We start from the raw sequence: 13,744 nt of genomic DNA, 5'->3' as shown, positions 1-13,744 counted from the left end.
TCCGGATCCATATCTCTGTCTCGGGGAAACAACCTACAAGACACTCTGAGGTACATAATAAAGCACATAGTAAACAAAATCCAGCTGATAAGGGCACATGCTTTAAGATTAGGTAGAACCTGTTTCTGCTTTTTTTGTTATAGTTAAACTAAGCAAATGCCTCAGTCCAAGCTGATTTATATTAGATGGATTAACCCTTATCCTACTATCTCAGTGTTCTGGGAAGAAGAGTAATTTGTAAATGTGCTGAAGGTATTTGACTGGATTGGGGTTTTTTTGTTGTGTTGTTGTTGTTGTTGTTGTTGTTGTTTCATTCCTAATGAATGTGTTTCTCTTTATCAGGGTCCTTACTCTGTGGTTTGACTATGGTCACTGGCCTGATGTGAATGAGGCTTTGGTAGAAGGAGTCAAGGCAATCCAAATAGACACTTGGCTGCAGGTAAGGAACACAAAGGGCTAAGACAAATCAGTTCTGAGGGGAGCTTGGTGATTTGTTACACTATATTTGTGATGATCCTTTGCTAAACATTCCTCTGCAGGTGAGTGGTGAGAGCAGTAGGCAGCACAATTGGTAACTGATTTATCAAGCATCTTGAACAGAGACATGAGACATATTCTTGTGTACATTTCTGTAATTATATGCAGATTAGTGCATATGAATGAAAAAGAATGAAAATTTTAAAATTGAAGACAAAGTACATTCAGTGGTGATCAAGTATAAAACACCACTGTGCTGCTCTGATGTAATCAGTCTATTTTAAGATGGCTCTGTAGAATGGCTCTTGTAAATTTAAAAAACGGCTTTATTTCTTATTTAAGCATTACACTTCAAGACACATCTTACTCTTTCTGTAAGAAGATCCTGTAACTGTTTTGCACAGAACATTTGATATCTCACTGAGCTGTTCTACATTTGTGACACTGTTTGGAACTTTGTGTTATCCTCTGAGTATCCCAAAAATGAATAGTGGGTCTCTGTCTCCTTTAGAGACTGAGTTCTCTAGCAGAGGGCAGAACAGCTTGTGAATTAAACACATGAGATGACAGAGATGTTTACTTATCCGTACTACTAGGTTATCCCTCAGCTGATCGCGAGAATTGACACCCCTCGGCCATTAGTAGGACGTCTCATTCATCAGCTCCTCACAGATATTGGACGGTACCATCCCCAGGTAAGTTTTGGCTTAGAGAAGGAATTTCCATGGACTGATAAGCAGTTAAGGCATTTCCTGTGTTCCATTTCACCACCCTGTCTAGATGCCTGCACTGGAAGTCACAGCAAGTGAGGATGGGGACTATTTCTGCTGCTACTTCTTTTACTTCAGCACTGTTCACATCAAAATGGAAAGAAGAAGTGAACGAGTCATGCAGCAGGGAAAGTTCTGTCTGTCAAATAGAATACTGGGTAGTGCAAATCACCTTCTTAAATATCAATAAGTGACTACTAGGAGGCCACCTCACAGACATTTTATCTGAATTTCTTCCTACAGTGTGGAAAATCACAAAATGCCAAAAATGGTTTTCTGTTCTTCCAGTTTGATACAGGCTCTCAGTCATTCTGCTACTCGATGAACTAAAGTCTTGTAAGCTTTTCAGACTGGACAACTTTGACTAGCAAATTCCTATCACCTTTCTAGAAGCAAGCTTGCTTTCTCTTGTCTGGCCCTAAGGCTGTTATTTATTAATAATTTATGTAGCTCTTTTGTGTGGTTCTGAAATATTATTGGTGATTGTCCCTTGTAGGCCTTGATCTATCCTTTGACTGTGGCTTCTAAATCTACAACCACTGCTCGTCACAATGCTGCGAATAAGATCTTGAAGAACATGTGTGAGCACAGTAACACCCTGGTGCAGCAGGCAATGATGGTGAGTATTTAATGTACCATAAAGTGTGTTTCAGGAATGAACATACCCCAGGTATAACACAAAATGACTATTCCTTGTCAATTTTGTTCAAGTACAATTAACTTGGGGTTTTTGCAATTGGTAGAATTCACAGTATTAGTATAATTCCAAAATAATACTTTAATTTAAAAAGGACCATAATATTCAAACACTGAGTTCATGTGCCTCCTTATGAATAAATTTAAAGAATAAGTAAATGAAGAATCACTGTTCCATAAAAATATATTTTTGCTTAATCCAATGTGGAAACCAAACGTATTGAGCATAGGATGGAAAGAAAAATTTAATTCATTTGCAAAAGACTTCTATGAATAAATGAGAAGTAATACTTTCAGGCCAAGCTACACAAATATAAAAATTTTTAAAAGCAAGAAATAAAGTGAGAAAAATCTGATCAGCTTCTTGCAGAAGAGTGCAACAGTATTGTGGAAGTTCTTGTGGCTCCCTCTAGCTGCCAGCAACAAATATTTCATAATCATTAGAGAAGAAGAAAATTTTGCATTAGTAAGTCAGTGTACAGTCATAGCGTTTTTCTTTAGACGTTTAATCGTTTCTCCTGTCCTAAACCAGGTGAGTGAAGAGCTAATCCGTGTAGCCATCCTATGGCATGAGATGTGGCACGAAGGTTTGGAGGAAGCATCTCGTCTATACTTTGGAGAAAGGAATGTGAAGGGAATGTTTGAGGTGCTGGAACCACTTCATGCCATGATGGAGCGTGGGCCTCAGACTTTAAAAGAGACATCTTTCAATCAGGTATCAGCAAGTGGCCAAGAGTATAACCTTCTGCATGCCCTCAGAAACAGGCAGGACAGCCACCTGACCCAGATGTGTTACAAGGACCTTTGCAATCTAACACAGAGTAAATCTGTTTGGACTCATTGTGTTAGTTGCAGGCTTCATCTTCAGATATGTATTGCTTTTGGTGACTACAGTGCTGTAGGGGCCATGGTAGTACAGATTGTCCTGGAGCCTTATATTGGTTGGGTGTCTGTTAGGGTCTGGAAAACATACAACTGCATTGCAGTTAAGTTTTCTGACTCCAGTCTGCTTTGCTTCATGGTAACCACTAGCACAGATAGCAGAGGTGACCTCCCTCAAGCCAGCAAAAGGAATTTGAGCTTGTGAGCCTACTGTTAAAGGGTGATTTAATTCATTCTGTTGCCTCCTATCATGAAGCCTATTTGTGAGCAACATTGTCTATTAAACTCAGTGCATATCTTGGATCCAGGAATATCTTTAATTCCAATATGCTATAAAGATGTGAGATCAAGTATTTGTAATGCAGTTTGAAAATGGACTATGATGTTCTTTGTAGGTATTAAGTGGTCTCCACCTGTTCCACTATAGTCTGTAGAAATGTTTTTCTTATGCTGTTTTTCACTTCCTCTCTAGGCCTATGGCAGAGATCTAATGGAAGCTCAGGAGTGGTGCAGAAAGTACATGAAATCAGGAAATGTCAAAGACCTAACTCAGGCTTGGGATCTCTATTACCATGTGTTCCGGCGTATCTCAAAGCAGCTGCCTCAGGTAGGGGAGTGGTACAGTTCTGTTGTGGGTCTTACAGTGCAAGTTGTTAATACCAATCTTTATTTCATGTTTTCTGGTTATTCAAAGCATTCAAATTCAGCATTCTGGAAATACTCACATAAGATTTGCTGCAAGTTTGCTGCTTGTGTAGCACTTCCTACAAACATCTAAATTAGCGACGACTGACTGAACTGCTCGAGGTCCCTCAACAGCATGAACTCTTCAGATGTTTCAGTGACATTTCGCTGAAATACTAAGGGGTTGTATTTCTTCTGGTTTTGGTAGCTCACCTCTTTGGAACTACAGTATGTGTCACCAAAACTCTTAATGTGCCGGGACCTGGAATTGGCAGTGCCAGGAACGTATGATCCCAACCAGCCCATCATACGCATTCAGTCCATTGCGCCCTCACTGCAGGTCATCACCTCCAAGCAGCGGCCCAGGAAGTTAACATTAATGGGTAAGAGAGAGCAGTTTTCACTTACCTATTCTAGTGTTTAAACAGTCATTGCTTTTAGGTCAAAATGCATATTTACCAGGTAAAACCTCTCCTACATTTATTTTCAAGTGCCATATTTCTTAGTGGTCTGGTTAGTCTGACTGCCCCAGTGTCCAGTTCTTGTGTGTATGTGTATTTGCTCTTACCTGTTCGTTCAGCAAGAGTAAAATTTTGTGTATTGATTCTTCTGCAGGAAGCAATGGACATGAGTTTGTATTCCTTCTGAAAGGTCATGAAGACCTTCGCCAAGATGAGAGAGTGATGCAGCTTTTTGGGTTGGTAAATACTCTGCTAGCAAATGACCCAACTTCTCTTCGGAAAAACCTCAGGTATGTACTGTGGTTATTCACTGAATGTGCTTATGCATAAGAGACACCCTATGTAGGTGTAGTTTCCAAGTGATCCTTGGCACAACCACCTGGTTTGTGGGGAAGTGGTGAATCTTGGAATGAAGCTAATTTAAAAAACAAACAAAACCCACAAAACAAAACACAAACAAACAAATATTCATAGACGTCAAACTGGGAGGAAATATATCCTGAGAGGATTATTTGTTTTATTTAAGTCCCATCTTGTAAATATTTATCATCTTTGAGGCAACTGCTATTTCAAGACAGTTTGAGTGCTGCTTTAGGAGCCTGAGAACAAGATTTTCTTTCAAGGATTTCTTATTATCTTCAATAAATAGCATGGTGAATAGTCACTGACTGCAGTTCTGTGCAGTGTCTTTCAAGCATGAACATATCAAATGTCACGTGCAAATAACAGATCATCGTGGGTGACATAACAGGTACCTTCTGAAAGCAGTCTTTCAGTGAAAACCACGCAAGCTTTGAGAATGTCCGTAGATGATCTGGCAGCAGTCTATCCAAATGGATGTTTCAGGTCTGTTTGAAAAGAAGAAAAGCAGAGCAACTACTGAAGTGAACTTGGATCAGAATCAGATTTAGTAGTAGTTCTTTAAGCATCTCAAAATGTAATAATTCACAAAATACAACAATTTGAGCTCTGATTCTCTTTTTTTTCCTGTAGCATCCAGAGATATGCTGTTATTCCACTGTCTACAAATTCAGGCTTAATTGGTTGGGTCCCCCACTGTGACACACTGCATGCACTCATCCGAGACTACAGAGAGAAGAAAAAGATCCTGCTCAACATTGAACATCGCATCATGCTGAGGGTAAAGGGCAAAGCTGGCACAGTTTTTGGTACATTCTGTTAGGACTCCAGTGTCTTAATGAAGAATAATGGTGTGCAGCTTGTTCTTCTTTTGCCTATTTTCTGATTGTTATTGGTACTAGTAATAAACGCAAAAATACCAAATAAGAGTTACAAAAACGCTACCAAGAGGTAAAATTGGCCGTGCATTTATTTGTTTCTCCTTTCCTGTTTTAGCAGTGATCACAGGTTGTAACTACCTGGTGACTAAAATGTGTTTGGAATTTTGCATGGCTATAGCTTGCCTTATACAAGGTGCCATGCTGCTGGCATTTACAAACATTGTGTCTAAGCAACAGGGCCAAAATTAGAAAGACTGGAGAAACTGAACATTATTAGAAAAGTTGGAAATGCCTGCCAAATAAGGAAAGCATGTGCAAACCCAGAAGACTTGTTTGGATAATGTTTTTTGAAACATATTTACCCTTCACACTATTCTAATTAAATATGCATATGGACTACTTTGTATGCTAAATCATTTGCTGTCCCATTTAAAATGAATTCTTTGCTGTTGGGTGGTCATCTGACTGTGTTTGGGAACATACTGGTCAGTCTACAAATAATTTCATAACAAGTTTATATTGAAATTATTTGATTACTGTGTTTCTTATAGTACAACTAGGGATTACTAGAGGTGGTTTTTCTTAAGTTGCTGAGTGTCACCTCTCAATTATAGATGGCTCCAGATTACGACCACCTGACTCTGATGCAGAAAGTAGAAGTATTTGAACATGCTGTCAACAACACAGCTGGTGATGACCTTGCCAAACTGCTGTGGCTGAAAAGTCCGAGCTCAGAGGTGAGTTCAGCACATGTAATGGTTTGTGTTTGTCAATCAGCATCATGTGGAATTACCTCCTCTGCAGAATGAGTGAAAGAGATGGAATTTATTCATCATGAACTCTAGATGAATCACTGCAGAATGTGTACACACACGTGGTTATCCCCTCCCAAGGGGCCTTACAAGACTCAGATCACAATGGCTACCAGGGTGTAGTCCAAAGCACAAGACTGGAGACTGAAGCTCCATATACTGCCCACAGGGAGAGAAAAGCAGGAGCCTTAGAATGTATTCCCTTAATGGCTTAGACATCTAATTCAAGGCTGCAGGATGTTTGAACCCCCTCAGGCATATGGAGTGTATTGAACCTAAGCATATGATCACAGTTTTGATTTGTGCAAAATGCAAATAGTTAAAGTATAAATGAAAATATAAGCTACAACATGCAACATGCCTGCCTGGCCTTTTTTATTTTGTCTCTACTTGTAGGTGTGGTTTGACAGAAGAACAAACTACACTCGTTCACTAGCTGTGATGTCAATGGTTGGGTACATTTTGGGCCTTGGGGACAGGTAAGTGAAATTGTAAAGGTATCTTTTAAATAAAAGCGCAGACTGTGTAGGTCTATCAATTATAAATCCTTTGATCTGTTCATATGATAACATCTTCCATTGTGGTTATTGCTGAATTGTAATGATACCATCTTTCAGGACCTAATTGTGCTGCCTTTATTTTCAGCACTGCAGACATGAGATATAGGGTTTGTGTATCTTGAGTACAAATAAGTGTTTCTTCCATTTTGAGAGGAATACGCACAGACTTACATCAAGGACCACAAGTTCTATCTTTGTCCTTTCACTCACAGAATGGGAAATCTTTCTCCATGCATTCTGTGAAACAGAGATATCGTTGACTTTTGCCATCAATCGATGTGCTTTGTGTAGATGAGATGGCAGTGTTTTTTGCAAAGCCTGTTAAGACTGTACACGTACATTAAGCTTTTTGGAGAGAAAAGAAGCACCATGATCAAGCATCTGTTTTTGTTCTCTGAAGTAGCAAAAAGAAATCCAGAAAGTATTTAGTGGCAGAGGTCTTCTGAGTGTCCTTCCAAATGAATTCAGTAACACTACCTATTTTGCATATTTTTTGCCTGTTGGATATTTATTCTGTGAAGCAGGAACCTCTAGTGCAGTGTACATTCACAGCAGTCATCAGAGATGCATGAAGTCTCCATAAATACTCCCCAGAGAGTGTTCTAGACTTAAAACAAATCAAAGTTAATGGTGGTTTAACTATTACTTAACATGGTGCTGCTTATGATCTCCAGTGCAGACCTGTTCTGGAGGCAAGTATGTGCAATCCAAATGGATTGGGCAAATAAGATAAAATTAACAACTTGATTCAGTATATGACTTACTGTCACAAGGGGAACATCATAGCTTCCAAAATACTTCTGAAGGCAATGTATTTTAGATTTAAGGTGTGTAATGCAAGAACATCTAAACCCTGAAATGTTTTCACAACAAAAGCTTACATTCCTGAACCTAAAGGTATTTATAATGAAATTATAAACCTTTTTTAAAATTGAACTGAACCAAAATTGGAACAAGTCAGCATGAACAGCAGAAACAGTACTGTGGTTTTCCTAATCAGGATTGATTCTCTTCTCTTCTGGTGGTAATCCAATTTGCATTACTTTACCTGTAACATAATTCAATACATTTTTCTGTACTGAAAAAAAAAATGAAAAAACGTAAAACAAGTAGAAAAATCTATCCTAACTGGAAAAAAAAAGTTCAAATCCGAGAAAGGTACTGATGGTTCTGGTCCAATAGGTTATCATCCAAGGTGAGATGATCTCTAACTCCTGAGAGGTAATTACAAAAATAATGTGATAGATGCACTGTCAGGAAGCTATTCTGTTCATCCTGAGATTGAAGATCTCAGACAAGCAAGCTGTCACTGACTGTTCGTGTTCATGAAGATAAATATCATTTCAGACTGGAGCTGCTGTGATTTACTTTGGGTTTTTATAATGGTCTGTCACCCTGTTTTTTCTCCTACTCCATCAAAGACACCCCTCCAATCTGATGTTAGACAGACTGAGTGGAAAGATCCTGCATATCGACTTTGGGGACTGTTTTGAGGTAAATCTTTGCATTTGGACATTAAATTTTCTGTAATATTTCATATTTTTGGTGGAACATAAATTAATCTGTAAGGCAGGACAAACTAACCTTGGAGTATGATCCTGGCCAAGCCCTTTGGCTCTCTTTTGGGCTTCACTTTACCTACAGGCAGCATGAAAATAATAGTGTCTCTCAGAGGCATGTCTTGGGGATTAGCTGACCACTGGGACATGCAAAGAAGTGCTAACATCACTTTTCCGTAAAACTTCATGGAGCAATTTAAGCTGCTGATAGGCAGTTTTTGTTACTGGACACGAGCAGCTGAGCACACATTTGAGTTTTCCCTCTGTTATCAAATTAATTATCTAGCTTCTTCCAGAAATTTCTGGGAACTGAGGACCATAAAGCTGGGACTTTTATGTCCTATTAATACAACCTTCAAGATTGTAGCAGAAAAACTTCAGTACTTATTAACTCCTAAATAATAAGTTGCCTATTGATTTACTTATTGTCCATCATCCTTTGTTTAGGTTGCCATGACAAGAGAAAAGTTCCCTGAGAAGATTCCATTTAGGTTAACAAGGATGCTGACAAATGCTATGGAGGTAAGCATCCCGTCTTCAATATGAAGGGCATTGTTCCTAGAAAAAAATGGCATCCATTTCTCATTTTGCCCTGTGTTTTCTGTTGTGATTAAACCTCTTCACTCCTTAAGAACCAGTGCTGTAATATTTCAGCTGCATTTTCTGTAAGTTAAAATATTTCCTGTGATCTTTACAATACACTGCAGTGGAAAGCAACATTTTAACTGATGAAAAAACCTCTGAAATTCCTCCAATTTCTTAGGCCTTCCTTGGCTTCCTCATTTCAAATAGCTATCTGCATCAACTGAATACAGCTGATGGCATGGTGTTTAACAAAGATCATCTTAATGGCAGGAGAGAGCTTCTTAGTTTATAGTGTACATTTGTCTTGTTCACTTAATGAACAAAGCTCATGAATTCCAGTTCAAAGCCCCAGCCACTTCCTGCTCCCTGATTGTTAGGGTTGGAGTTGCATAGTGAATAGAGCAGCATGGTTGATTCGCTTCTTTCTCTTCTGAAGGTGACGGGCCTCGATGGCAATTACCGAATCACCTGTCACACGGTGATGGAAGTCCTGCGCGAACACAAGGACAGTGTCATGGCTGTGCTTGAAGCCTTTGTGTATGATCCGTTATTGAACTGGAGGCTAATGGACAGTAAGTGGTTCTGATAAAACTGTGACAGCAAGAGAAAAATCAGTCTGATTTTATACAAGAAATCCAGAAACCTGAAATCTCTTGTCTGCTTGAAGACAATCCAATTAAATTGTTGGTTTGTAAGTGTTATTTCTGTGTGCACACAGTTTTAGGGAATGTAATGTGAAATCACCACAGTGCTTAAAACCCTATGCCCTTAAACACAGACACCAAACAAAGCTACAAGCAAAATTGTTGGGTTGTTTTTGTGTTAGTTATCATCAGGAGATTGAAGGCTGTTTTCAGGTGACCTACAATTTGGAGAAAGAGGAATGCGGGCAAATCTGTATTGTTTGTGGACAAACTTGCTGTGAATCAATAAGACTTCAGTTCACAATTCTCAACTCCTTATTCTCTTGCAGCAAATACAAAGGGCAATAAGCGCTCACGAACAAGAACAGACTCCTACTCAGCTAGTCAGTCCGTAGGTGAGTAGAAAAGATGGTGTATGTCATGGATTTTGGAGTTACTTTTTTGAGCAGTGCACCAGACTGGGTAAATATTTTCAGTCCACTTCTGAAAAGTAGACAGATAAACAGCTTATTATCACTAGTTTAAAGACTGGAAGTAGTGAGTTCAGTACTTTGGCTCAAAAAGTAGATGCTCCTTTACAGTTACATTACCAGCCTTCTGGGGTACTTACAAACTGGTGTAATCCAAGGTATAATTGATATGTGGTAGTTATTTACTTAGCTATCAAATATTAGTGTGCAAAACCTGGCAAGTAGTCATCTGACTGAATGTTGAGAGCTTTGCGCTGTATCTTAGCAGTTGGAGACTTCTACAAATAAACATACTTATTTGATTGTCGTTTTAGGTTAAATGTACGCCATTTCAAAATACCTCTCAATTACAATTTTATACAAAATGTTCTTACGAGTTGGATCAGACCTTTCAGGGAAAAATGATGTTTGTTCCTGTGGTGTACTTCCGTTAGTGACAGAGATGTGTGGTACAATTGGTCACAGTCAAATATGCTTTTCAAATTAGCTGATTCACAGATATGCTCATGTTTCCAGGAGAATATTGTTTTATCTGCTTTTCAGCTTCACTTCATTTATGCTTTTCTGTTTTCATGTTCTTTTCAATAGAAATGTTGGACAGTGTGGAATTGGGTGAGACAGCCCATAAGAAAACTGGGACCACAGTGCCTGAATCTATCCATTCCTTCAGTAAGTTTTGTTGTTGTTTCTACACTGATGCAGAAATTTGTTCTTAGATCAGAAAATTTCATCATGATCCAGGAGCAATTACATGAGATGGGACAGTTACTTGTCAGCGTAAATGAGGAATATAATTGCCTGTGTTCTCAAGTCCAGAAAATGTACTGGTTTATTTGCTCCCTAAATGGTATTTGTGGTGGTTGGGAAGGGCAGATGTAACAGCAGTACAAATGTTCTTATTGTTCAAATGAAGTCCTTATTCTTTTTCCTACCTCTGTTTTTTAGTAGGAGATGGTCTAGTGAAGCCAGAAGCTCTAAATAAGAAGGCAATTCAAATCATCAACAGGGTTCGAGATAAGCTCACTGGTGAGCATGTTTTTATATAAGATAAACATAAAATCTGGTGAGATGGATCAGCACTACTTTCAGTGTGTGTATTTTGTGTTAATCTTTGACTTTAACATCTTCTGATTAAGTGGTTGAGGTAATTTTCCTGTTTTTATCTAATACCCTAGTACTGGTGCCTGCATGTAGATACAGAGGAGTCTGATTTGAAAAGTACAGAGGTGATTGTAACTAAACAGACTTCATATTTTACATAGCTTGTTTAGTGGAAGTTGAATTTCTGCTGTCCTGGCTTTATAGTTTGCTGCATTTAGCTGTGAAATTTTATAGTCATAAAGCTTTATAAGAAACTACTCACCTGCCAAATAATGTACTTGAAGGGGTTAGGACCAGGATTCCAGCTACTGGAAAGTTATCTCTTGTTGGTTTATCTGTTATTTGGAGAAGATAAAAGGAAAAAGCCATAATAATAGGGAAAACAGATTTCTGGGCTCTGGATGCCTTTAGAAGTTCTCCATGTTTGGAAACTTTTACATTTTATATACTGGGAGGAAAGCGTAGTTAAAAGTCGTACCAGTCCTGAACTTGCCACCCAGAAGCAAGCTATGTTATAGGATTTGTGACTTCCATTTATGTTTATTTTAATCCTTTATTTCAAAGGTCGAGACTTCTCTCATGATGAAACTCTTGATGTACCCACACAAGTGGAATTGCTCATTAAGCAAGCTACTTCTCATGAGAATCTGTGCCAGTGCTACATTGGATGGTGAGTTTGTCATTCAGCTAACCCTGCAAAATTCTTCTCTGAGAACAGCTAAGGAAAATGTCACTTGTGTATTTAGTCATATGTAGAAGCCTTCCTTCACGTTGTATCTGCTCTGATAAATTTTGCAGCCCTGTGACAGCGATCCTGTAGACAGTCCTGTGGTATTGTTATACGTGGTGACAGCTATTTTAGAACATTTAAACTGCAATCAGCCTGAACATTTTGAGTGTTTGAAATACAGCATGTAGTGGTCACCAGTTTCAGTTATCGTGAAGAACCACATGTTCTAAAGTAAACAAAGACCATTTACTGTCATTTTGAGAGTTACTGCCTTTGGACTATGCTCAAGGAAACACATCTTTGTAGCATTTCTAAACATGAGTTAGCTGGAAAGAAGCATGGGGATCACCTGTCAACTTTTCTATGCTGTAATGGTGCCTAGTTCATACGGAATCTCAGTCCTTCTCAGTGTTGCCTTTGTGAAACTACACGCAAGTCAGCATTACTACAATATCTTTGTTTTCTCTAGGTGTCCTTTCTGGTAACAGAAGATTCCAAATTATCCACAGCCTTTTATTCTGGAGGCTTTTGCACTCCAAACTTGCTCTTCTACAAACACAAACTGGACTGAAATACAGCCTTTGTCAAATATTTTGAAATGTAAATGAAAAGAGTTATTGTATATTGAAAGTTGGTTTAAACCAATGTATAGCTGCTGTTGAAAAAAACCACGAGCTGTCTGAAACACAACGCTTGATTTGGGTTTCCAGGACAGAGAAGACTGATTGTACCACAGATGTCTATGGTTCCACTTGGTCTTTGGGGAACTGGTGATCCATTGAAAATAACTGTATACGGGTTTTGACTTCCTTTGCAATGTAACTAAGTCATTTGCAGACTCATTATTACCCTGGTCAGTCCTATTGGTGTGGCTGCAGTGAGCTCAATGCACTTGTGCAGGAAGCCTCATTTAGGTTTTGGGGCGAGCTGGATAAGTTGGAAAGAGAGAAGCAGAATTTTACCATTGTTTCATCCTAGTACCTTGTTTTCAAACTCGATTTTTGCCCCCAGATTGGAAACTGTATATCCACTCGTTACACTAGTGCAGGATTCGTGTCTCAGACTAGATCAGGATACTGGAGCAGATCTAAGAATTGAAGACCTTAGCTGAGCAAAGTTGGTTGCCTCTATGCAGATTGATCTGTGGCAAACTGGATGCAGGGTACAAATGAAATGCCACTTGGGAACTTCCCACGCTGTCTGCACTAATAAGCAGCACTGGGGAAATAACTCGGGAAAGTTAGTCCTTGGCATAGGAGGCAGATGTGAGAACTGGTCATAACTTGAAACAGAAAATAATGGTTATTAAACATTAAAGTGAAGATAAAGTTATGATTTATGAATTAAACATATTAAAAACAATGCACAAAATACAACAGAGTAGCCATGTTTAGATGCCATGTTGTATTTGAATATTTTTGTGCCAATAAATTACACCAAAATGTTAACACTTTGACTGTGTTTTTCTTTATTTCCAAGTATTTCTTTGAAAGAGGTAGGGAAGTAGATTAAGATTTTTTTTCTCTTTAAAGTTTACTCTTGCCGTGGATTTGACTTGTCTTTGTCTACATCAGTTCAGGTGCTTGGCTGTATTTCACTTTTGATAGCAGCTGCAGCCAAAATTACCAGGACTGAAAAATGTCTGTCACTTGTATAAAAGAAATTTGACCATACACTCCCCAAAGAAATTTGACCATCCACCCCCCCAACGTTTAGTTTCGAGCAGATGCAATGTCATCTGCGTTGTAAGAACAACAGCTTTCTTGGTCTCAGGGTCATAGCCAGAGCTCAAGGGGCAGCGTGGGGTGGGTCACTGTCCCAGCTGTGCCAATGCTGTGCCATGAAAATGGGAAATAGGGAGGTGGCTGTCAGGGCCTTTGGGCAGTAGTGCCCCTGTGCCCTTTTCCAGGCACGGGAAAGCACTGGTGGGTGCCTGTGGGGCCATTTGAAGCCCTGAGGGGTGTTCCTGCCCTTTCTTCCCACCCAGGGCCCTGTTCCGCCACGCCGCCTGGGGGCGCCAGAGAGCAGTGGTGACCCCTTCCCATGCGCATGCGTCCCCGCCGGCCTCCCCC

The 13,744-nt window shown here is 39.3% G+C and overlaps 1 protein-coding gene across 1 annotated transcript in view; it reads left to right on the top strand.

The window, feature by feature from the left end:
- Window positions 1–12,677, top strand: part of MTOR (mechanistic target of rapamycin (serine/threonine kinase)) — a 63,701-nt gene extending 51,024 nt beyond the window's left edge. The window contains exons 39-57 of the mRNA XM_010194326.1: window positions 6–50; window positions 343–439; window positions 1,074–1,172; window positions 1,744–1,866; window positions 2,476–2,658; window positions 3,298–3,432; window positions 3,718–3,892; window positions 4,125–4,260; window positions 4,964–5,111; window positions 5,826–5,948; window positions 6,420–6,502; window positions 8,005–8,077; window positions 8,590–8,664; window positions 9,164–9,299; window positions 9,701–9,766; window positions 10,430–10,510; window positions 10,787–10,867; window positions 11,507–11,612; window positions 12,142–12,677. Coding sequence (XP_010192628.1) covers window positions 6–50; window positions 343–439; window positions 1,074–1,172; window positions 1,744–1,866; window positions 2,476–2,658; window positions 3,298–3,432; window positions 3,718–3,892; window positions 4,125–4,260; window positions 4,964–5,111; window positions 5,826–5,948; window positions 6,420–6,502; window positions 8,005–8,077; window positions 8,590–8,664; window positions 9,164–9,299; window positions 9,701–9,766; window positions 10,430–10,510; window positions 10,787–10,867; window positions 11,507–11,612; window positions 12,142–12,157 — 1,981 coding nt within the window. The 3' untranslated portion in view covers window positions 12,158–12,677. The remainder of the gene's footprint in view (window positions 1–5; window positions 51–342; window positions 440–1,073; window positions 1,173–1,743; window positions 1,867–2,475; window positions 2,659–3,297; window positions 3,433–3,717; window positions 3,893–4,124; window positions 4,261–4,963; window positions 5,112–5,825; window positions 5,949–6,419; window positions 6,503–8,004; window positions 8,078–8,589; window positions 8,665–9,163; window positions 9,300–9,700; window positions 9,767–10,429; window positions 10,511–10,786; window positions 10,868–11,506; window positions 11,613–12,141) is intronic.
- The last annotated feature ends 1,067 nt before the right edge of the window (window positions 12,678–13,744 follow it).

The sequence above is a fragment of the Mesitornis unicolor genome, unplaced genomic scaffold (genome assembly GCF_000695765.1).
Source record: "Mesitornis unicolor isolate BGI_N332 unplaced genomic scaffold, ASM69576v1 scaffold10041, whole genome shotgun sequence".
In the NCBI taxonomy this organism is placed as follows: Eukaryota; Metazoa; Chordata; class Aves; order Mesitornithiformes; family Mesitornithidae; genus Mesitornis; species Mesitornis unicolor.
Note: the sequence above shows the minus strand (reverse complement) of the source record. Positions and strands in the feature narration are given on the sequence as shown.